The sequence below is a fragment of the Elephas maximus genome, chromosome 4 (assembly GCF_024166365.1).
Source record: "Elephas maximus indicus isolate mEleMax1 chromosome 4, mEleMax1 primary haplotype, whole genome shotgun sequence".
Classification (NCBI taxonomy): Eukaryota; Metazoa; Chordata; class Mammalia; order Proboscidea; family Elephantidae; genus Elephas; species Elephas maximus.
The window spans coordinates 38,657,006-38,680,585 of NC_064822.1; the positions used below are offsets into that span (position 1 = coordinate 38,657,006).

The 23,580-nt window shown below is 41.2% G+C and overlaps 1 protein-coding gene across 1 annotated transcript in view; it reads right to left on the bottom strand.

The window, feature by feature from the left end:
- The window catches only part of SLC39A12 (solute carrier family 39 member 12), an 84,540-nt gene extending 67,160 nt beyond the window's left edge, over nt 1-17,380 (bottom strand). Inside the window, exons 1-3 of the mRNA XM_049881899.1 lie at nt 17,231-17,380; nt 15,787-16,136; nt 8,301-8,582 (exon numbers count right to left, since the gene is read on the bottom strand). Of these exons, the coding sequence (XP_049737856.1) occupies nt 8,301-8,582; nt 15,787-16,047 (543 nt within the window). The 5' untranslated portion in view covers nt 16,048-16,136; nt 17,231-17,380. The remainder of the gene's footprint in view (nt 1-8,300; nt 8,583-15,786; nt 16,137-17,230) is intronic.
- Nucleotides 17,381-23,580: the final 6,200 nt, after the last annotated feature.

Consider the following 23,580-nt stretch of genomic DNA (forward strand, 5'->3'; position numbering starts at 1 on the left):
CCACAAAGGAGACAAACTATCCTACTCATCAAAATAAAATACAAGGGAAAAATAGAGACTCAGCAGAAACAAAAGCAACAACAACAAATATGAGGAAAGGACAATATACAAAGAAAATCTACTCAGCACATAAAATCAAGTGGGAAAAAGAAGCTGTCAACACATAAAAAAAGACATCAAAATGATAGCACTAAATTCATACCTATCCATAATTACCCTGAATGTAAATGGACTAAATGCACCAATAAAGAGACAGAGAGTGGCAGAATGGATTAAAAAACAAGATCCGTCTATATGTTGCCTACAACAGAAACACCTTAGACTTAGAGATACAAACAAACTAAAACTCGAAGGATGGAAAAAAATATATCAAGCAAACAACAATCAAAAAAGAGCAGAAGTGGCAATATTAATTTCTGACAAAATAGACTTTAAAGTTAAATCCACCAGAAAGGATAAGGAAGTACACTATTTAGTGATTAAACGGACAATACACCAAGGAGATATAACCATATTAAATATTTATGCACCCAATGACAGGGCTGCAAGATACATAAAACAAACTCTATCAGCATTGAAAAGTGAGATAGACAGCTCCACAATTATAGTAGGAGACTTCAACACACCACTTTCGGTGAAGGACAGGACATCCAGAAAGAAGCTCAATAAAGACACGGAAGATCTAAATGCCACAATCAACCAACTTGACTTCCTAGACATATACCGAACACTCCACCCAACAGCAACCAACTATACCTTCTTTTCTAGTGCACATGGAACATTCTCTAGAATAGACCACATATTACGTCATAAAGCAAACCTTAGCAGAATCCAAAACATTGAAATATTACAAAGCATCTTCTCTGACCATAAGGCCATAAAAGTGGAAATCAATAACAGGAAAAGAAATCGAACACTTGGAAACTGAACAATACCCTGCTGAAAAAAGACTGGGTTATAGAAGACATTAAGGATGGAATAAAGAAATTCATAGAATCCAATGAGAATGAAAACACTTCCTATCAGGACTTTTGGGACACAGCAAAAGCAGTGCTCAGAGGCCAATTTATATCAATAAATGTACATATCCAAAAAGAAGAAAGGGCCAAAATCAAAGAACTATTCCTACAACTTGAACAAATAGAAAGAGAGCAACAAAAGAAACCCAAAGGCACCAGAAGAAAACAAATAATAGAAATTAGAGCTGAACTAAATGAAATAGAAAACAGAAAAACAATTTAAAGAATTAACAAGACCAAAAGCTGTTTTTTTGAAAAACTCAACAAATTTGATAAACCATTGGCCAAACTGACAAAAGAAAAACAGGAGTGGAAGGAAATAACCCAAATAAGAAATGAGATAGGTGATATTACCACAGACCCAACTGAAATTAAAAGAATCGTATCAGATTACTATGAAAAACTATACTCAAACAAATTTGAAAACCTAGAAGAAATGGATGAATTCCTAGAAAAACACTACCTACGTAAACTAACACAAACAGAGGTAGAACAACTAAATAGACCCAAAACAAAAGAGATTGAAAAGGTAATCAAAAAACTCCCAACAAAAAAAAAGCCCTGGTCCAGACGGCTTTACTGCAGAGTTCTACCAAACTTTCAGAGAAGAGTTAACACCACTACTACTAAAGGTATTTCAGAGCATAGAAAAGGATGGAATACTACCAAACTCATTCTATGAAGCCACCATATCCCTGATACTAAAACCAGGTAAAGACACCACAAGAAAAGAAAATTATAGACCTATATCCCTCATGAATGCAGACGCAAAAATCCTCAACAAAATTCTAGCCAATAGAATTCAACAACATATCAAAAAAATAATTCACCATGACCAATTGGAATTCATACCAGGTTTTTTTTTTTTTTTTTATGCAGGGATGGTTCAACATTAGAAAAACAATTAATGTAATCTACCATATAAATAAAACAAAAGACAACAATCACATGATTTTATCAATTGATGCAGAAAAGGCATTTGACAAACTTCAACACTCATTCGTGATAAAAACTCTCAGCAAAATAGGAATAGAAGGAAAATTTCTCAACATAATAAAGGGCATTTATACAAAGCCAACAGCCAACATCACCCTAAATGGAGACAGCCTGAAAACATTCCCAATGAGATCAGGAACCAGACAAGGATGCCCTTTACCACCACTCTTATTCAACATTGTGCTGGAAGTCCTAGTCAGAGCAATTAGGCTAGATAAAGAAATAAAGGGCATCCAGATTGGCAAGGAAGAAGTAAAAGTATCTCTATCTGCAGATGACATGATCTTATACACAGAAAACCATAAGGAATCCTCCAGAAAACTACTGAAACTAATAGAAGAGTTCAGCAGAGTATCGAGTTACAAGATAAACATACAAAAATCATTTGGATTCCTCTACACCAACAAAAAGAACATCAGAGAGGAAATCACTAAATCAATGCCATTTACAGTAGCCCCCAAGAAGATAAAATACTTAGGAATAAATCTTACCAGAGATGTAAAAGACTTATACAAAGAAAACTACGGTACACTTCTGCAAGAAACCAAAAGAGTCTTACGAAAGTGGAAGAACATACCTTGCTCATGGATAGGAAGACTTAACATTATAAAAATGTCTATTCTACCAAAAGCGATCTATACATTTAATGCAATTCTGATCCAAAACCCAATGACATTCTTTAATGAGATGGAGAAAAAAATCACCAATTTCATATGGAAGGGAAAGAGGCCCCAGATAAATAAGGCATTACTGGAAAAGAAGAATAAAGTGGGAGGCCTTACTTTACCTGATTTTAGAACCTATTATGTGGCCACAGTAGCCACAATAGTCAAAACAGCCTGGTACTGGTACAACAACAGATACATGGACCAAGGGAACACAATTGAGAATCCAGACATAAATCCATCCACATATGAGCAGCCGATATTTGACAAAGGCCCCAAAACAGTTAAATGGGGAAAAGACAGTCTTCTTAACAAATGGTGCTGGCATAACTGGATATCCATCTGCAAAAAAATGAAACAAGACCCATTCCATGCACAAAAATGAGCTCAAAATGGATCAAAGACCTAAATATACAATCTAAAACAATAAAGATCAGGGAAGAAAAAATAGGGACAACATTAGGAGCCCTAATACATGGCATAAATAGTATAGAAAACATTATAAAGAACATAGAAGAAAAACTAGATAACTGGGAGCTCCTAAAAATCAAACACTTATGCTCATCCAAAGACTTCACCAAAAGAGTAAAAAGACTACCTACAGACTGGGAAAAAGTTTTTAGCTATGATATTTCTGATCAGCACCTGATCTCTAAAATCTACATGATACTTTAAAAACTCAACTGCAAAAAGACAAATAGCCTAATTAAAAAATGGGCAAAAGATATGAATAGACTCTTCACTAAAGAAGACATTCAGGTAGCTAACAGATACATGAGGAAATGTTCATGATCATTAGCCATTAGAGAAATGCAGATCAAAACTAAAACGAGATTTCATCTCACTCCAACAAGGCTGGCATTAATCCAAAAAACACAAAATAATATATGTTGGAGAGGCTGTGGAGAGACTGGAACACTTCTACACTGCTGGTGGGAATGTCAAATGGTACAACCACTTTGGAAATCGATTTGGCGCTTTCTTAAAAAGCTCAAAATAGAACTACCATACGATCCAGCAATCCCACTCCTTGGAATATATCCTAGAGAAAGAAGAGCCTTTACACGAACAGATATATGCACACCCATGTTTACTGCAGCACTATTTACAATAGCAAAAAGATGGAAGCAACCAAGGTGCCCATCAACGGATGAATGGATAAATAAATTATGGTATATTCATACAATGGAATACTTCGCATCGATAAAGAACAGTGACGAATCTGTGAAACATTTCATAACATGGAGGAACCTGGAAGGCATTATGCTGAGTGAAATTAGTCAGAGGCAAAAGGACAAATATTATATAAGACCACTATTATAAGATCTTGAGAAATAGTATAAACTGAGAAGAACACATACTTTTGTGGTTACGAGGCGGGGAGGGAGGGAGGGTGGCAGAGGGTTATTTACTGATTAGTTAGTAGATAAGAACTACTTTAGGTGAAGGGAAGGACAATACTCAATGCATGGAAGGTCAGCTCAACTGGACTGGACCAAAAGCAAAGAAGTTTCCGGGATAAACGGAATGCTTCAAAGGTCAGCAGAGTAAGGGCAGGGGGTTTGGGGACTATGGCTTAAGGGGACTTCTAACTCAATTGGCAAAATAATTCTATTATGAAAACATTCTGCATCCCACTTTGAAATGTGGTGTCTGGGGTCTTAAATGCTAACAAGCAGCCATCTAAGATGCATCAATTGGTCTCAACCCACCTGGATCAAAGGAGAATGAAGAACACCAAGGTCACACAATAACTATGAGCCCAAGAGACAGAAAGGGCCACATGAACCAGAGACTTACATCATCCTGAGACCAGAAGAACTAGATGGTGCCCAGCCACAACCAATGACTGCCCTGACAGGGAGCACAACGGAGAACCCCTGAGGGAGCAGGAGATCAGTGGGATGCAGACCCCAAATTCTCAAAAAAAGACCAGACTTAATGGTCTGACTGAGACTAGAGGAATCCCAGTGGTCATGGTCCCCAAACCTTCTGTTGGCCCAGGATAGGAGCCATTCCCGAAGACAACTCATCAGACACGGAAGGGACTGGACAATGGGTTGGAGAGAGATGTTGATGAAGAGTGAGCTACTTGTATCAGGTGGACACTTGAGACTGTGTTGGCATCTCCTGTCTGGAGGGGAGATGGGAGGGTAGAGAGGGTTAGAAACTGGCAAAATTGTCACGAAAGGAGAGACTGGAAGGGCTGACTCATTAGGGGGAGAGTAAGTGGGAGTATGGAGTAAGGTGTATATAAGCTTATATGTGACAGACTGACTTGATTTGTAAACGTTCACTTAAAGCTCAATAAAAATTATTAAAAAAAAAACAAAAACCCTTGCTGTCGAGTCGATCCCGACTCATAGCGACCCTATAGTTTCCAAGGAGCGCCTAGCGCATTTGAGCTGCCAACCGTTTGGTTAACAGCCATAGCACTTAACCACTGTGTCACCAGGGTTTCCACAAGCCTCTTAGAAATGTGTTTTTTATGAAAGTTGTAAAAGAATAGCAGCCTTAAAGTAGCATTGAGGATAAAGGACAATTTCTACCACGTTTTCCATCCCTGAAGTCCTTAGTATATGGTCAAGAATGCCCATCCTCCTTACAAGAGCCTAGTAGGGTTTATTTACCATGGAAACAGCAAATAAAGAACTGAGAGGGGAGGAAGCATTACCAGATTGAGTCAGGAAAATAGAGCACAGAGTAATTTGTAGCCAACTGACTGAAAGAGATCCATATTTGTGCCCATTCCAAAGAAAGGTGATCCAACAGAATGCAGAAATTCTCGAACAATGTCACATGCAAGTAAAATTTTGCTGAAGATAATTCAAAAGTGGTTGTAGCTGTACATCGACAGGGAATTGGCAGAAGTTCAAGCCAGATTCAGAAGAAGATGTGGAATGAGGGATATCATTGCTGATACCAGATGAATCTCGGCTGAAAGCAGAAAATATTGAAAAGACATTTACCAGTGTTTTATCAGCTATGCAAAGGTATTCAACTGTGTGGAATTGTGCCCATGAGGACCTGTACATAGATCAAGAGGCAGTCGTTTGAACAGAACAAGGGAATATTGTGTGGTTTAAAATCAGAAAGTGTGTGTGTGAGGGTTGTATCCATTCACCATACTTATTCAATCTGTATGCTGAAGCAATAATCTGAGAAGCTGGACTACATGAAGAACGCAGGATCAGGATTGGACGAAGACTCATTAATAAGCTGTGATATGCAGATGATACAACCTTGCTGGCAGGAAGTGAAGAGGACTTGAAGCACTTACTGATGAAAATCAAAGACTACAGCCTTCAGTATGAATTGCACCTCAACATAAAACAAAAATCCTCACAATTGCACCAATAAGCCACATCATAATAAATGGAAAAAAGATTGAAGTTGTAAATGATTTCTCTTTACTTGGATCCACAATCAACGCCCATGGAAGCAGCAGTCGAGGAATCAAACAATGTATTGCACTGGGCAAAGGTGCTGCAAAACACCTCTTTAAAGTGTTAAAAAGCAAATATGTCACTTTAAGAACTAAGGTGTGCCTGACCCAAGCCATGGTATTTTTAAATGCCTCATATGCATGCAAAAGCTGGACAATGAATAAGGAAGACTGAAAAAGAATTGATGACTTTGAATTGTGGTGTTGGTGAAGAATTTTGAATATACCATTGATTGCCTTGGTGAAGAATTTTGAATATACCATTGATTGCCAAAAGAACAAACAAATCTGTCTTGGAAGAAGTACAACCAGAATGCTCTTTAGAAGCAAGGATGGCGAGACTACATCTCACATACTCGGGATGTGTTATCAGGAGGGGTCAGTCCCTGGAGAAGGACACTATGCTTGGCAAAGTAGAGGGTGAGCCAAAAAAAAAAAGAAGACCTTTAATGAGACGGCTTGACAAAATGGCTTCAACAAAGGGCTCAAACAAAGCAATGATTATGAGAATGGCACAGGACCGGACAGTATTTCATTCTGTCGTATGTAGGGTTGCTATGAGTTGGAACTGACTGGTCAGCACCTAACAACAGCAAAAGTTTGGAGGAAAGAGAATGATAGAATGGAGGGGTATTTACATACTGGGCAATTAAGGAAAATGGCTGCATTAGGATATTATGGTGGAAAGTTGTTCTCTCCTGGAGTTGATTGAAGACCACCTGGCATGGCCCTTAGTGGCTTGGCCTCTGGAGGCTGAGTCCTGTGCAGGTCAAAACCTAGAAATGGTACTAGTGATAGGCCTGGATATCAGTATCTTAGGTGGCTTTACACCCTCTCGTTGGAAATAGCAGCAGCCTGGAGTGAGGTCCAACAGGCCACCTTCAGAAGCCTGGATTGATTGACTTCCTAGGGTAACCCTAGCCTAGGTGAATGTGCTAAAGGCCCCTTGGCAGAAACTAGAGATAGTAGTGTCCTCCAGTAGATGATTGTTCTAATGCCTAGCAAAGGGCTATGACTCTGCAGGAGTTAAATTCTTGTTAAATGAATAGATGGATAAAGGAGTTTTACACAATAATATTGGATTATTTTATTCTGTTCTGGGAATGTTTTATCTCACACTCAGAAGCCCAGGTATTTGCAGTATGTGTTGGATAACCAGAAAGCTGGGTTGACGATATACACACCGTCAGCTTTTAAGTGCTGTGATTCCATTCCTGTCTGTAGCAAAAGGCAGCAACAGGTAAAAAAAAAAAAAAAAAAACAGTGGGTGCTGTGAGAGATGAGAAGACTTCTTGCACACAGGCAGCACGAATCAAAGGCCACAAAAGGGATGTGGTCTGTGCTGATTGTCGTGAATAATGCTTTCTTCAAGCGCTGCCTTCTGCCAGTAGGGTTCAGTCCTTGGAGCCTGGTCAAAAAACCTTGAGTCACAGTGACTTCAGTGCTGAAGGGGACTCAGCAGAGGGTTGCCCTGTCACCTGGCCTGTACAACCACCCACCACCTAGCTTCTGGCCCAAACTCATCTGACAATTGTTGTTGTTGTTAGGTGCCACTGAACCAATTTTCAACTCATAGCCACCCCATGCGACAGAGTAGAACGTCCCCACAGGGTTTCTAGGCTGTAATCTTTATAGGAGAAGATCTCCAGGTCTTTCTTCTGTGGGGCTGCTGGGTGGGTTCGAACCTCTAACTTTTCCGTTAACAGCTGAGTGCTTAACTTTTGCACCACCAGGGCTCCTTATCTGGCAATTAGCAGTGAGTGAAACAAAACAAAACCAGTTGCCACCATGTTGATTCTGATGCATGGCAACGCCACATACGTCACAGTAGAATGGCACTCCACAAGGTTTTCAATGGCTGTGACCTTTCAGAAGTAGATCACCAGGTCTTTCTTCTGAGGTGCCTCTTGATGGATTCGAACCACCAACTTTTCAGTTAGTAGTCAAGTACTTAACTGTTTGCATCACCTGGGGACTCCTAGTAGTAAAATATTACATTTCCACTGTGACACTCAGAAGTTTAAATGATGTCACTTAACATCCCATAACTGAAAACCACAAATACTTACCTTTCTCAGAAGTCTTTTAATGTATTAGGAATAAATAAGTGACTAAAAGGAGGCTATGAGTCTGTATCAGAGAAGCAGAGCCAGTTAACAATTCTGCCATTCTTACCTGGCTCCTGGAAGTGTTAAAGTACTGCCTGGTGAAAGCCAAGATATCTTCTGTTTCGTTCTTTGAAAGGAAGTGGGAGTCTTCATCCTGCCTGAGGCTGAGGAGGCTGTGTAGGTAGAACGTATACTCCGTGTTACTCATGCTGAGCTTTGAAGAGCAGATCTCTTCCTGGTGGACAATGTAATAGAGGAGGAGAAGGGAAATCCTCTGGAACACTTCCTCTCTGAACTGATCTTCAAAGTCTGCTCCAGCTATCAGTAACAGAGCATCTGGTTCAAAGCACTGCTCGAAAAAAACCCAAAAAACAAAAAACAAAGTTTTACAAAGAGTCCCAGAACACTAACGACCCCTGAGTCTCCACTGCCTATTACTTTATAAGTAGTGAGGAAAAGGTAGGCAGGCTCAAAAGCCAGATTCAACTAAGACAGCTGTACTCGGACTTGTACATAATGATGGTGTCCTTCTAGGGAACCCTTTTTCACTAAGAGTAGTCCCTCTGTCTCTAGCTACAGTGGCCAGAAGTTATCCATTTGCCACCATGAGTAAAACCAGTGACCCTTTGACACTTAAAGCGATGCCCCATGGCACTTACCATCAAGTCCAGACTCCTTACATTTTCCCACAGTTTTCTCCATGGCCTAGCTCCTACTACTCTCACTAAAATTCTACCTCTAGGATTTTCTGTCTTCCACCAAGCTCTTCCCCCCATCTTTCAGGTCTCCTTGTTCCTCTCATTTCTCGGGGCTCAGTTTAAAGCACCACCTTCTCAGGAAAGCCTTCCGGAATACCCTGTCCAGAGCAGAAAGCATAGTGAGCACTGTACAGTAGCAATATAATACAACCCACACCTGGGAGCCACACGTGTCATTATTAATCTTCTAGTAGGCCCTTTGGAGTCTCTGGATGGTGCAAACTGCTAACATGCTCAGCTGCTAACTGCAAAGTTGGAGCTTCGAGTCCACCCAGAAGTGCCCCAGAAGAAAGGCCTCGTGATCTACTTCCAAAAAATCAACCACTGAAAAGCTTTTGGAGCACAGTTCTGTTCTGACACACACAGGGTCACTACCTTTGAGTCAAACTCATCTCAAGAGTACCTGGTTAGTAGCTACATTTAAAAAAATAATAAGAAACTGGCGAAATTAATTTAAATAACCTTTTTATCTAATCTTATATATACAAGATATGACCATTTAACACATAAGCAAAATTTAAAAATCATCAGTGAGATAGATGTCTTATATTCCCTTTTGTTGCACTAAGTCTTCCAATTCTGGTGTGTATTTTACACTTTCCAGCATATCTCAGGTTGGACTAGCCACATACCAAGTGCTCAACAGCCACATGGAGTGAGGGGCTACCATGTTGGACAGTGCGGTATCTTTTTATTTTCTTCAGAGCACTAATATCCTAAAATTACTTTGTTTATTGACTTCCTCTATTCCGTGTGAGAACACGGACCCCACTAGGTTAATGTCTCATCTGCTTTGTGCAAGGTTCTGTCCCCAGCACCTAGCACAATGCTGGGCACTTAAGAGGTGTGAGAGTTGAATAAATGAATGAATGATTGAATGAATGAAAGCCACTTCCCCGTCTTCTATGCCACATAAGAGAATTAATAAGACAATGTTTCTGCATACATATTTGCTTCACCAAAACCAAAGGTAGGTCTCTGGTTCTTCTAATCTGAGAAGATTACATGGCAGAAGAAAGTATTTGCGGTAACGTGGTGAGACAGTGAGAAAAAGATGGGCACAGGGTCGTGGACGGGAACCCCTCTTAGCAAGGCAGAAGCTGCCTTCCTTCATAGACAGTTGGGCGATCTCAGGAATTCTCAAAAGATCAAAGCAGCAGCTATTCTGCAGCCACATCACCTCAGAGCGTAGGCATGGCTGTCTTGAGCCCCAAGGGATTTGTTCCATGGTGAAGACAACTTACTACAATCTCCTTCTGTCTGTCCTTCTCTGAGGTGGAAGTTTCTGGAGCTCTAACTCCATGTCTGCTGTGCAGCCCACTGAGTAACAGCTGGTACATACCGTCTGAGTCAGGAAGAAACAAATGTCATCCATATCCAAAGCAAAGCATTAATCACGTTCTTCCCAGAGCCAGGCAGACTCCACACCCTCCCCACTCAACTGCAGCGGGGAGGGGGGAGGTGAACTCAGAAAACAGACACAGGTTTCACAGTGCCGGCTCTTAATGCGGAGGTTTAGCTCCACCACCCAAATCTCAGCAGCCCTTCTCTGTTCCCTAAGTAACCCATGAGAAAAGTCCACGGCTTGGCAGCCATTGGCAGGGCTGACACCAAGACCTAAGGAAGTGAATCAGTTGAAAACAAAAATGTCATAAATTCATTCTTTGTAGGAAATGACCTCCTGAAACCAAACTATTGGTAGTACCAGCTACCCTTTACTGACAGTCCTGTGCCCAGCATCTGCTAAACACCTTATCTATTCAGGCTTTTCTCACTGTATGAATCTAATTGGTTGTAGAAAACATAAAGGATAATAAAATTTTTTGATAGAAGGAACCTTATATCACGACTTTAGATGGGAAAAATAAAATGTCCCCAGCTTATATAATAATCTAGCAAATATGTCTGCATAATAGAAAGCATTTAGAATGGCAATTACCTAGTTATTTCATGCATAATGTGTTAATTAATTGGTACATCTGTGTGTAGTATGCTGTAAGGATTCTGCGCAGGATAAACATGCATTATGTTTTTCTTCAAGGAGCCCTGATGACACCGTGGTTAAGTGCTTGAGGGCTAACTGAAAGGTCGGTGGTTTGAACCCAGCAGCTGCTCCATGGAAAACAGATGTGACAGTCTGCTTCCATAAAGATTTACAGCCTTGGAAACCCTGTAGAGCAGATCAACTCTGTCCTATAGGGTCTCTATGAGTCAGAATTGATTCAGTGGCGATGGGTTTGAGTTTTTTTTTTTTTTTAATGTTTTTCTTCTAAGATGGACCCATCTATATACTTGATGTTCAGCACCTTCAACCAGTAATTTTCTCTGCCTCATATTTGATAGGAAAAGGGGTCAGTAAGGAGGATTGAGGTTTTGAAAGACTCTTATGTCAATCAGAATGAGAACATGATACAATCAAAGTGTTGAATAAGTTCATATGGAGATATTTTTAAGCATTTCTCAAGTTGCTTAATGGGGCTGGGTAACTAAGAAGAAGGATATCGACAACGCAAGGAGTAGAATGCTTAAGAGGCCACCAGACCATGCACATGTGACTAGGGCTCAGCTGACCAGCACACAGCACTGGACTTGACCATGCCCCATCCCACCTGAGGTTCCTGAGTCTCCTGCCAATTCCCAGCTCTTCCCCCATGTTTTTGCTGTGCACCTTTCTAGCACTGGGATAGAGGGATGTGGCATAGGACAGCAGAGAATTGGGTAAGAAGCGGGTATTCATTCCAGAGTTGGTTTGTAAAAACATACAATGTGGAAGGCAAAAATGGTACCTGACTCTACAAAGTTTAAGGTAGTTACAGAAGCATCTTATTTTGTCTGGATAGAGATTTCCATCATTTTGAATAAGCAGTTCTTTGCTTAACCCTTGCTTTAGTTTTTGAGGCCTCCTAGACTGAAGCTTAACTGTGAATTAAATGACTAGGGGCTGAAAACTTTGTACTATTTTATGAGATTTGTGCCTTAGAGAAGTTACCTTAATAAAGAGGACTTCGGCTTCCGGAGCTATCCTAAGGAAATGTTCACTCCTACACTGGGCATACACAGCCATTTGCCGTGGAGCAGACTCTGACTCATGGTGACCACATGTGTGTCAGCACAGAACTGGGCTCCGTGAGGTTTTCAAAGGCTGATTTTTCATATCCGGACTCCCAGGTCTTTCTTCTGTGGCACTTCTGGGTAGACTCAAACCTCCAACCTTTCTGTTAGCAGCCAAGCGTATTAACCATTTGCAATACTCAGGGGGAAACAGGATTAAAAACACTGTGGGGGTTGGTGGGGTGGGCTGAAATTTTAAGTTAATCACCACTAGATTTGCTTTTGTTTTTAAAGCCTTTAGCAGGGACTCAATTATATTTGAGAGACAGTGTTCAGAAAAAGTTTGCAATGAGTCCCCCCCTCCCCACAAATAGGCATCAAGTTCCATCCAGACAGCTGACTGTTTGGTAAAGTGACTCTTTGTTAAAGAAGAATAGACTCATTCAGGAATAATCCATTGATTTTCCTTTTAATCAAGTCAGGTGGGGGCATAAGGTTTAAAGGAAAAAACCATGGATTTCTGAGAATTAGTTTTAAATATTTCATAAGGAAATAAACTTGGGGGGGGGGAACCTGAATAAAATATGAGGACAAGTCCTACCAAGTTAAATGAAATATCCAGATACCAACACCAGTTGCCATTAATTCCAACACCTAGCAACGCCATGTGTGTCAGAGTAGAACTGTGCTCCATAGGGTTTTCAGTGGCTGGTTTTTCAGAAGTAGATCCTCGTAAGAAAGGCCTGGTGATCTGCTTCTGAAAAATCAGCCATTGAAAACCCTGCAGAACACAGCTCTACCTTGATACACGTGCAGCTTCCATGAGTCAGAGTTAATTTGGGGGCAACTGCTTTGGTTTTTTTTGACAGGTGCTTCTGAGGAGGGCGGTTCACAGTGCCCTGCAGACCCTGCTCCATTGTCCCTGGAAAAGGAAGGATCAGACATAACTGTGAGGTAGAGGGAACCAAGAGTCCCTGGACTCCCATGCCATATGTGTATGGCCATGTGATCTTCGCCTAATTCTCTGTGAGGAGGAACTCACTACCTCAGTCTTATGATGAGGTAGCTGAGGTTGAGCATGTTCTAACAGTCGGTAGGTGCCAGAACAGGGATTTAGGCCCATTGCTAACCGACCTTTTCGCTTCACCATGTCAGGAACCTAGGTAGGCCCATGATGCCCATCTTTGCTGAAGCAGAATTCGTTCTCTTAGGGTTACTTGATCCTTTATTAAGTTCATTGAAACTCCCTTCTAACATTTCTCTTTTAAAAAAAACAAAATAAAATAAAAAAGGAGCCATGATCAGGAAGAACTATCCACTTTCAAAGGCACAGTGGTCTGTCTCAGTATGATTTAGATTGATTTTTAAAATTTCTGGTTTTACCCAGACCCAAAATAAAATTGGGAACATTTATTCCCTCCCACAAATTCAAGACACCACCTCCTCCTTTTTTCAGACATTCAGGGGTATGGAAACACCCCTGTTGCCCTCTTTTTACCACAGGATTTCTGCGTGAGCCCTGCCTCTCAAGCACAAAGTCGCTAAAAAACCAAAAAAGACTGAACAACAAGCTGAAGCCTTGCGGTGTTTGTGAAATCATTAGAACACAGTTTCCTCCGGCTGTTCTTAAGTGACACGGAGACATTTGTGGGTTCCTCACTGATGGGTGAAGCTCTCGGTGAACTGAAGTCCTCAGAGCATGTGAGGCCAAGATTCGGCCTTTGTTTCATCTCAGTCTCTTTCACAGAAAAAAAAAAAAAGAAAGAAATAGTAGCAGCAAGAGGATGAAACCATTAAAGGCAGCGTTTCACTTTCTGGGAATGAAATCAATTCAAATTGAAGACAATTTGGCCAAACTAACAGAAAACAGTAAGTGCAAGACAGATACCCCCCCTAAAAAAATGAAGAACGATTTGGCATGTTTAAATTCCCCCTAACAAAACTAGTATTCGACCAGCCTTAATAAGGCCCTTCAAGTCGTTAGCGGAGAACATTCCCCTGAAGCAAATTCTTAGAGACCATGAATAAGATATGACTCCTAGTTACTTCCAGTGAGAAGTCATTTTTTTCTTAGGTTGCTCTCTATATAAAATATTGTCATCACAGAGGAGTTACCTACTGTAACACATGTTTTCTCTAAGAACCACTGGGAATTTTAATAATTATTATATTACTTATTGTTTCTACAGAATAGAGAGAAATTCTCTCCATGAGCAAGACCCTTCTGTCGTAAAATTTAAAAAAATGAAAAAAAAAAAAACCACTTGGCCAGTAAATGTTTTCCCTAGAACTACGCATGAGGGAGAAAGTCTGCCAAAATTTATTTTGGGGTAGTTACTTGCTTCTGTTTCATTTATTTATTCATTCATTCACTTATTTATTCACGGGTTTATTCTGAAAAAAATCTAGTGGGTCAAAAAAGGGAGGATGAAGAGCGTTTTTGGTTTGCAGCTATTTTAAGACATGGCCGCTGGGCGCTCACCTCCTGTGCCGCTGTTCCTTGTAATCCCACCTTCCTTCTGCCATACCACCCACCTGCCCTCATGGTAACCTTCTCAGTCCCATCTGTTCTTACATTAAAATGGCCTGGCAAAAAAAAAACCGTTGCCATAGATTCTGACTCACAGCGACCCTATAGGACAGAGTAGAAAAGCCCCATAGGGTTTCCGAAGAGCTGCTGGTGGATTTGAACGGCCAACCTTTGGTGTAGCAGCCATAGCTCACTGTAGCTCTTAACCACTGCACCACCAGGTTCCCAAATGGCCCGGAGAGCTTTGAAAAAATCCCTCCTTAAGCAAGTGACATCTCGATCTCTGGAGGACAAGCCCAGCAGGGGTGTTTTGTGAGCCCTGCCCAGGTGATTCTGATGTGCAGCCAGGACTGAGATTCACAGCATAGGCCAGGAAGAGGCTGTGAGTCAGGACTCACGCACTGCAGCTCCAATTTTAGGTCCACCTCTATCATTTCCTTCCCCCAGCCCCAGATTCTTCATTTTTAAGATGATTATCTAATTCATTAACTCCCCACCACACAAGATACTAGCAAAAATCAATATCCAGCAGAAAGTACTTAAAATTCAACTTCAGACAATTATCAGAATAATATTAACACAAAATAATACAGGAAAACCTGCAAAAACTGGAACAAGTCTAAGGCAGAAACCTGACAGAGAGGGAAAACTCAAATATTTTCCACTATTTTTTTAAAATGAGCAATAGAAAAGTGGTAAGACTTCACCCTGTCAAAGGCGGAAAACTTTTGAGACCTGGGAAAACAAGGCAGTCCCAGCAAGTTCTGGCTCTCAACGGTTTCACTGCTTTAGCAAAATATTATTATTATGCTACAGAAAACAAATGGCATCTATTTGTGCAATCCTGTGAAAGTTCACTGCAGGCAAAAGAAAAGGATTAGTAAATCAGAAAGAAGACTAAAAGTTCACGTTTGCAAATAAGTATCTCTAAACATGTCGCTATGAGTCGGAATCGACTCGACGGCACTGGGTTTTTGCAAACATGCAGAAGGGCTATGGAATGGCTTACTTAAACATTTCCTTTTTAATGATGAAATGTTCTGTCTTTACCTGTTATCCACAGAATGCTGAATGACTGGTTATATCCCAGATATGGGAGTTATTTTACCACAATGCATTGCCTGCCTGGACATTGAAAGATCTAAATGACTATACAATCCATTAACCTCTTTCAAACGTGCCCTGCTAACTGATCCTAGTTCTACTGCACTGACCAGATTGCAATCTTCTTGCATTCCATTTGTCCTCCGTGGGCACCCAGTTTCCTGCAACAGTCTTTTCATGAGGCTTTTTGACTGGTTCAGAGGTGGGTGGTCACCAGTGGAGAGAATTCGAAGTACATCTGTCAGATGGCCTGGACTCCAGGTGCTGTTGTTGTCCTGGGTTGAAGGGTTTTCTGGCTGAGTTTCTACCATAAGGCTGAGTAGAAGCAACAATGGCATCCAAAATATTGAAAACTTTGTCCAGAAACACATTTCTGTTCTTCCTTTTACTTGAGTCTGTCTTGGATGGAGAAGAAGAGTGGAATGCTGTTCACAGTGTAAACTTGCAACAGGAGAAATTTCTGTGGTGAAGGGGAAAAATAAAGGCCTCAATTATTTCGCCTGCAACATGTTTGAAAGGATTCATTAATTGGGTGGCTAAGCTGATTTGTAATGACAAGCTGTTTCTAAACAACAGGGGGTCTGTAGGTATTTCATAACCCTAAACACCAGGAAAACTACCATGGCTGTAGACATACAAACTGTAGCAGGTTAGCTAAGAAGCTTGTTTTATTGTCTTTCTGTGAACTACACACACAGTTGTTGTTATGTGCTGTTGAGTCAATTCCAATTCATAGGACCCTATATGACAAGGTAGAACTGCTCCATAGGGTTTCATAGGCTGTAATCTTTATAGGAGCAGATTGCCAGGTCTTTTCTCCAGAGGAGCGGCTCTGGATTCAAACCACAGACCTTTCAGTTAGCAGCTGAGCACTTAACCATTGAGCCACTGGGGCTCCTTGAACTAAGCATAGAGCCAGAAAATTAGGAAGAATACATTTCTCAGTTTATCCTGCACATGGTACAAGTTCTAAGACTCAACAGAGGAAACACTTGCATTTTATCTCATAGTAAAGTAGAATTCCAAGTGATCTGTGCTCCTAATCACTGAAGTAAGGGAAAGTAAAGGGAAAATAATGTTTACTGAATTACCAACGTAATGTCGAATTATAAGGCTTTAGACAAAGTAGTGTACTGGAGGAAAATACCCACTTTCAGGCATTCACTTCTGAGTTCACTGATAATTTTGCTGGTTTATTAAGAATCAAGATTCTGGAGTACAAAATGTCTTAGGAAAACAAGAGAATTTCAGGACCTCACCAGTCACGATGAGACCAATCACTCACCGGTCACTGGGGGGGGGGGGGGGGGGGTGCAGATTTTAGGTTAATCAACGTTCTGGAAAAAAATTAATCTCTCCAGCCAATCGCTTAAGACACACAAAATGTTAACAGCATCTCACGCCAGATCCTGGCCGAGAGATGAGCTGATAATGACTGTGGGGTAGTCACAAAGACGAGGGATTACTTTTACTGTTTAAAAAAGTTTAAGATTCTTACGCTAGCGTTTAAAAACGGCGGAGGATGATACAAACATTTCTAAACCCAGTGCTTACCTTCAGAAGATAGATAAATGGTTATTTATCTGGAGCTCTGCGGCCTTTTAAATCTTGGAGAGTATTTCGTGGTTACAAAGTCCTTCGTTTTTAAAATTCCTTGATGGTGCACTGGGAACTCGAGGGGATTATTCAGCCTGGAGAAGTTTCCAGTTGCTATGGAGAGAGCGGCTCTGAAGGTAACAATGAAGGTGGACAAAAGTGAGAACACTTTCTGTCTGGCAGATTTTCAGGATAATTAAATAAATGTGGCTAATGAATCAGACTCTTTATATCAATATTTACCAATTTACTTAGAATCATCTGCAGTCACTTGCCTTTTAAGGGATGGAATCTAGGTCAAAGGATCTCACCTTGCAGAAATGGAAAGACTGCAAAATCAAGATTTCTTTCTCTCCAGTTGATTCTTTGATAACTGTTTTATCCAGACTTAAACCAAGCATTTGCTGAAAAGATGTGCTCTTTAGAAACTTATTTATTTGACAAGGTACAGATGTTTAAAAAATTAAGGCACTTATAAATGGATTTTTCAGACAAAAAGAGGACAATAAAACCTGGGAAAGCTGGAACCTGTGTAAGGCGGAAACCTGTCAGAGAAGGAATAAAACATTTTCCACTAAAAGGAGCTATTAAAAAAAAAGCGGTAAGACTGCACCCTGTCAAAGGTGGTGAACCCTCAAGACCCAGAAAAACAAAGCAGTCCCATTGAGTTCCAGCTCTCACAATTTTCACCGTATTTGTTGAAGGAATAGTTTTTACCTCGGAAATAAGTGGAGCAGGTAGGGAATAGTAAGTAGCATTTATGTATTGTGATCCTCAGAATCTAGGGTGGAAGTTATTGTATCTAACCCGTCAGGCTCTGCAACACACAGGCTCTCAATAAATTACTGGTCAATAATTGGTAAATTTTACAGGAGGTAAAAGTTGTTAAAAACCCAAGCTTTCAAAATGGACAGAGCACATGCAAATAGTACATAGTTCATGGACACACGAAGTGAATCAGAAGAATGTGCTGGCTGGATAGACACTTCTAAGTTCACAGGGGGCAGTGGGCTGCAGGTGGTGAGGCAGAGAAAAGTAGAAGAGAAATCAATCGGCATAATTAGTCTCATCAATCAGTAATTGGATATGGTAATCGACACCAACAGGAGGGGTAATCCTGAGAGAATGCTAGTAAGACTGATAGAAATAGAGAAGGCAGAATTCCCATAAGACACCCAGCTTCTCTTTAATAACCCATCATGGAGCACTTGCGGATTTATCTCAACTGTCAAGGGAAGAACTTGGCCTGTTCCCCAAGCTCTGGGGTGAGATTAACTGGAGTTAGAGTCCAGAATCATCAGTCAAACAGTGGAGTGAGGAGTTGGACTAAAGTCAAAACCTCCAAGCTGAGAATTCAGTGGAAGCAGAGAAGCGAGAAGAGAATGGGCTCAGGACCAGAGAGGGACTGGACATAACCACAGGGGGGCTGAACATGACAAGAGGGGGGAATGGACATGACCAGAGGGAGAATGGACAGGACAAGAGGAGGGCTGGACACAACCACAGGGGGCCTGGACATGACCAGAGGGGGACTGGACATGACCAGAGGGGGACTGGGCATGACCAGAGGGGAAATGGGCAGGACTAGAGGTGGACTGGGCAGGGCCAGAGGGGGACTGGACATGACCAGAGGGAGACTGGACATGACCGGAGTGGGAATGGGCAGGACCAGAGTGGGGCTGGACAGGGCCAGAGGGGGACTGGACATGACCAGAGGGGGATTGGATAGGACCAGAGCAGGCCTGGATGTGACCAGAGTGGGACTAGACATGACCAGAGGGGATTGGACAGGATCAGAGTGGGACTGGACAGGGTCAGAGAGGGACTGGACACGACCAGAGAGGGACTGGACATGACCAGAGGGGGAATGGGCAGGACCAGAGGGGGACTGGGCAGGGTCAGAGGGGGACTGGATCACAGCACCCTACAGGCTCCTGGTCTGCTCCTATCCTTATGACAGGGACCCTGTGAACATCATTTTTAGGCTCAGCCTTATCCCAGTCTCAGGACTTGTGGGTATGTTACTAAGGAAAAGCAGTCCAACACGTGTAGTGATTAAGCAAACTATATGGTCCTGCTGTAACCGGATACCTCTAAATTCCTGTGCTTTGCCTTGTTCCTAGAATTAAGCTCTCATTTCGTCACCCAATTCCAATTAGCATATCACTAAATCTGTCTCACTCCCAAGTCCCACAGTATATCCTGCTTAGTTGCTTCGGCACTGGATCCTGATTTGCTCTGATCAGTCCTCCCAGGGACAGTGGTCCTGCTGGGACTTTGCCACCTTCTGTATTTCCCTACGTCAGTGATCAGCCTGAAAGTCCCATAGTGCCTGGCCTGAGAGTTCCTGAAGCTAGAGATTCCCTCGTAATAGGGCCCCAACGTGTTATCTCCTGCAAGAATTCTCTAACACCAGCTGCCAGTCTCAACTGGTCCCAGTACCTCTATATTCTAGCTACAAGCCACTTGACTCCAAAGTACATAAACTTCCTCTCATTGTTGTGTGCCAGCACCTGCTCCATTTGGCCTCAAGCTTGCTCCACCTTTGTAGTTGTACTACAGTCCAGCCACCAACCATGTTCCCGTTCCCATCACGTGGTGAGACAAGACTGAGGAGGGGCAGGGGAAGCCCTGGATTTAGGCTTCCAGGCAGACAAAGCCGTGCAGGGCTGGCAGACAGGTCACAAGAAAGAAAGGGGAGCAATCAGAGACTGAAACACTTGGCTGAACATGGAGGTGTCACTCTTCACCTGACTCTGGGTTGTAGCTTAAACCCCTCACACCAAACCTGCCTACTTCCCCAATAAATCTGAAACAAATTTTTCTTAAGCATGTTTATATTTTCAATTTAAACCAACTTCTTTGGGTAATGAGTTTCATATGTTAACCCACTGTGTAACAAAGGAGCTAATTTACTTCTGATTTCTATTTACAAGGCATTTAGCCCACATTTGGGATCAGTCTCGTCTGATGCAATATTTCCTAACATGCAGGAGCTAATTTGTGCTATCCCAGGAAGACCTAGTTGTTGAAGGTGCTGGTGTTCTAACCAATCAGTCCTTTTTTTTAAATCCAGTTACAATTCTTTGCCTTCTGGTGTGTCCTGAGCTTCAAACTTCTTTCTCAGGTCAATATAATGTGTTTATGTATGTACCCTGCCTTGACCCAGAGACCCACCAGGATACATAAAATACAGCAGGATGACAGCAATTTAAGAAGAGACCCAAAACAAGGATATAGACATCTTGTGGGTAGAGTTCAGGGCTGCCATGGGCAGTTGTGCAGGTTGGGCATTATACAACCCTAGCAATCAACGTTAACTTTTGTAATCATCATAGATTTACACATTTATTACAATAATTTCTCAGCAGATATCTTGAAGAAAGGCACTTTTCTCATTCACAGACATGCATGGTTTGGGCAGGTGGCAGGGCTGCAGGGGCTCATCCTCCTCAGCACCCTGCCTTCCCCTTGTGGGGCCATCTTGGATGTTTAGCACATTCCCCTCTTTCTTGCACTTAAGAGATCAGGTATCAAGGTGGAAATTATGCGAGCAAAAATGATATGCAACATTCCGAAAGTCTGTGTTTGTCACAAAACTCTTCTTCCAGGGAGGTAGAGAAAATGGAACTTCTTAAAGCATCTTTCTTCATGTCTTTTCTACTCTTTTTTTTTTTTTTACCTTTACTTGTTCAAATCCTGTGGGAGTTAGCTAGAAATATTAAAAATGAAAGGATATATTGAATGCTTAATATTTATTCAGAATACTGAGTACCAGGCTAAAATATGGGGATTTTTTTTCCTTTTTAGTTTAGCTTCTTATTTTGTTTGGTACTAAAACTAAGAACTACCATATTTTTACACAAATAGTGTGCGCCTTCTATGTTTGTTTGCCAACTGCACCCTTCCCTCCCCCTTCCCCCCACAACTATTAAGCACCACTATGCCAATTTTTTTTACATGTTGCTATAAAAGAAAATTAGCATAGTGTGCTTACGCAAGTACCTTGAGGGAAGGGGGAGGTTGGCAAACAAACGTAGAATGCTTATGTTATTTTGTGTAAAAATATGATAGTCTTTCATAATTTGAGGTTAAGAAATATTAGATTTATGTAACTGTCAACCTTTATGTTTTACTTCACAATTCAGAAACATTGGATTTCCCAGAATATTTTTAGAAAAATAACAGGATCTGTATTTAATACTTTCTCCTGCTTTAAAAATTAAGACTTGAGTACCAGTGGATGGGTGTATCAAAATGATGTGACTTGTGCTAAGATTTCTACCTTTTGAAATTCCTCGAAGTTTAATGACAATTTTTTTTTTAGCTTTAAAGCCAAATGTTGCCAAGAAGGAATTATTCAATATTTTTATGTTGACTAAGCTATTACCATTCACAAGCATTCTGCAAAATAAGTTGTTCACTCCTTATTCCCTCTGAGCCTGAGATTTTTGTCTCAGTATGAAAAGGGATCTTTCCAATACTTGTGCAGTTACTAGGTACATTGTATAACAAGAAAATTCGTGTTTAAAATTTTATCTATAATACTATATAAAGTATTCTTAGTGATTGTCCACTGGTATTAAGACTATAGATGATTTTTTCATCTATTTTCTATATTTTCCAAATTTTCTATAATAAATATGTATAATTTTACAGCAGGAAAAAAATCATATTAAAAAGAAGACCACTTTAAGTCAGTGGGTTTTCTTTTCTTTTTTAAGCAACAAGGCTCTTCTTAGGAAAAAATTCTTAGAGGGAAACCTAATACACACCTGAGGAGAATGATAATTGTGTTTGGGGTAAATTTTTTTTTTTTTTTAATTGCTTGTGGAACCCCACCATAAGGTGGGGCAAAGGTACCTGGAAAACCTCTCATCAGTGATGCACTTCTGTAACTGCTGACAACCCTCTTGTCCAGATCCCTGTGGTCCAGTAGTTGCTGCTTCCATGCTCCATGTGGGACTCAAACTTTGTGGAGGCTGGGAACCTCCTTGTCTATTTTAGGCACTCTTTTCCATCCTTCCCCTCAGAGCTCTTGTCAAGTTTAGGACACTGCTTCGGTGGAGTGGTCTAGACCCTGGTTCTCACTGGACCCAACGCCCTGACTCTTCCCTCAGTGCGAGGGCCGCTTCCCTTCTTTCTCTCACTTCTCTCAAAGGTGCTCTCTTTTCTCCACTTGCCCTCAGGGACCCCTGGCATAATCTCTTTGATGAAAGTGAGCTCTTATAAAAACAAAACCAAATCAAATCCATTGCCATAGAGTCGATTCTGACTCATAAAGCCCTGGAGGTTCAGTTAAGCAGACTACTATGTCTTTCTTCCACCAGCAGCTGGTGGTTCAGGCCCACCAGCCGCTGGTGGAAGAAAGACGTAGTAGTCTGCTTTTGTAAATATTACTGCTTTGGAACCCCTATGGGGCAGTTCTGCTTTGTCCTGTAGGGTCCGTATGAGTTGGAATCAACTCAATGGCAATGTTTTTTGTTTTAAAGTCAGGAGCCTTTGATACCAAACGTTCTGCCTTCTCTGTGCAAAAAAAAAAAAAAAAAACCTACAGCAACAGAGCACTAAAATGCTAGCTTCTTGTGTGAAGTAGGCTAAGAAATATAGGGTTTTTTGGGGTGAATAATCCTAGAATAATTGTTAGGAATGTTAGTGAAAGCTTTCCTAGCAATTTACTGAGAAATGATTCCTTAGTATCTTAGTCATCTAGTGCTGCTGTAACAGAAATACCACAAATGGGCAGCTTTAACAAAGGACAAGGTTTATTCAATCAGTTTAGGAGGCTAGAAGTCTGAATTCAGGGCGTCAGCTCCAGAGGAAGGCTTTCTCTCTCAGTCAGCTCTGGAGGAAGTTCCTTGTCATCAATCTTCCCTTGGACTAGGAGCTTCTCAGAGCAGGAACCCCAGGTCCAAAGACGTGCTCAACTCTGGGCACTGCTTTCTTGGTGGCATGAGGCTCCTCACTCTCTGCTTACTTCTCTTTCCTTTTATCTCTTGTAAGATAAACATGGTACAGGCCACATATTGGATCAGGAATGCGACCTGAGCAAGGGTGTTACATCCCACCCTAGTCCTCCTTAACATAATTTAAACTTGCCTCACTAACCACAGGCAGAGATTAGAATTTACAAAGCTTAGGAAAATTACATCAATGATGAAATGGAGGGCAGCCACCCGATACTGGGAATCATGGCCCAACCAAGTTGACACATATTTTGGGGGGGCACAATTCAATCCATGACACTTAGCAATATGTTTTCCAGAAACAATTTCCAGAAAACCTTTAATTCCACAAATAACAATTAG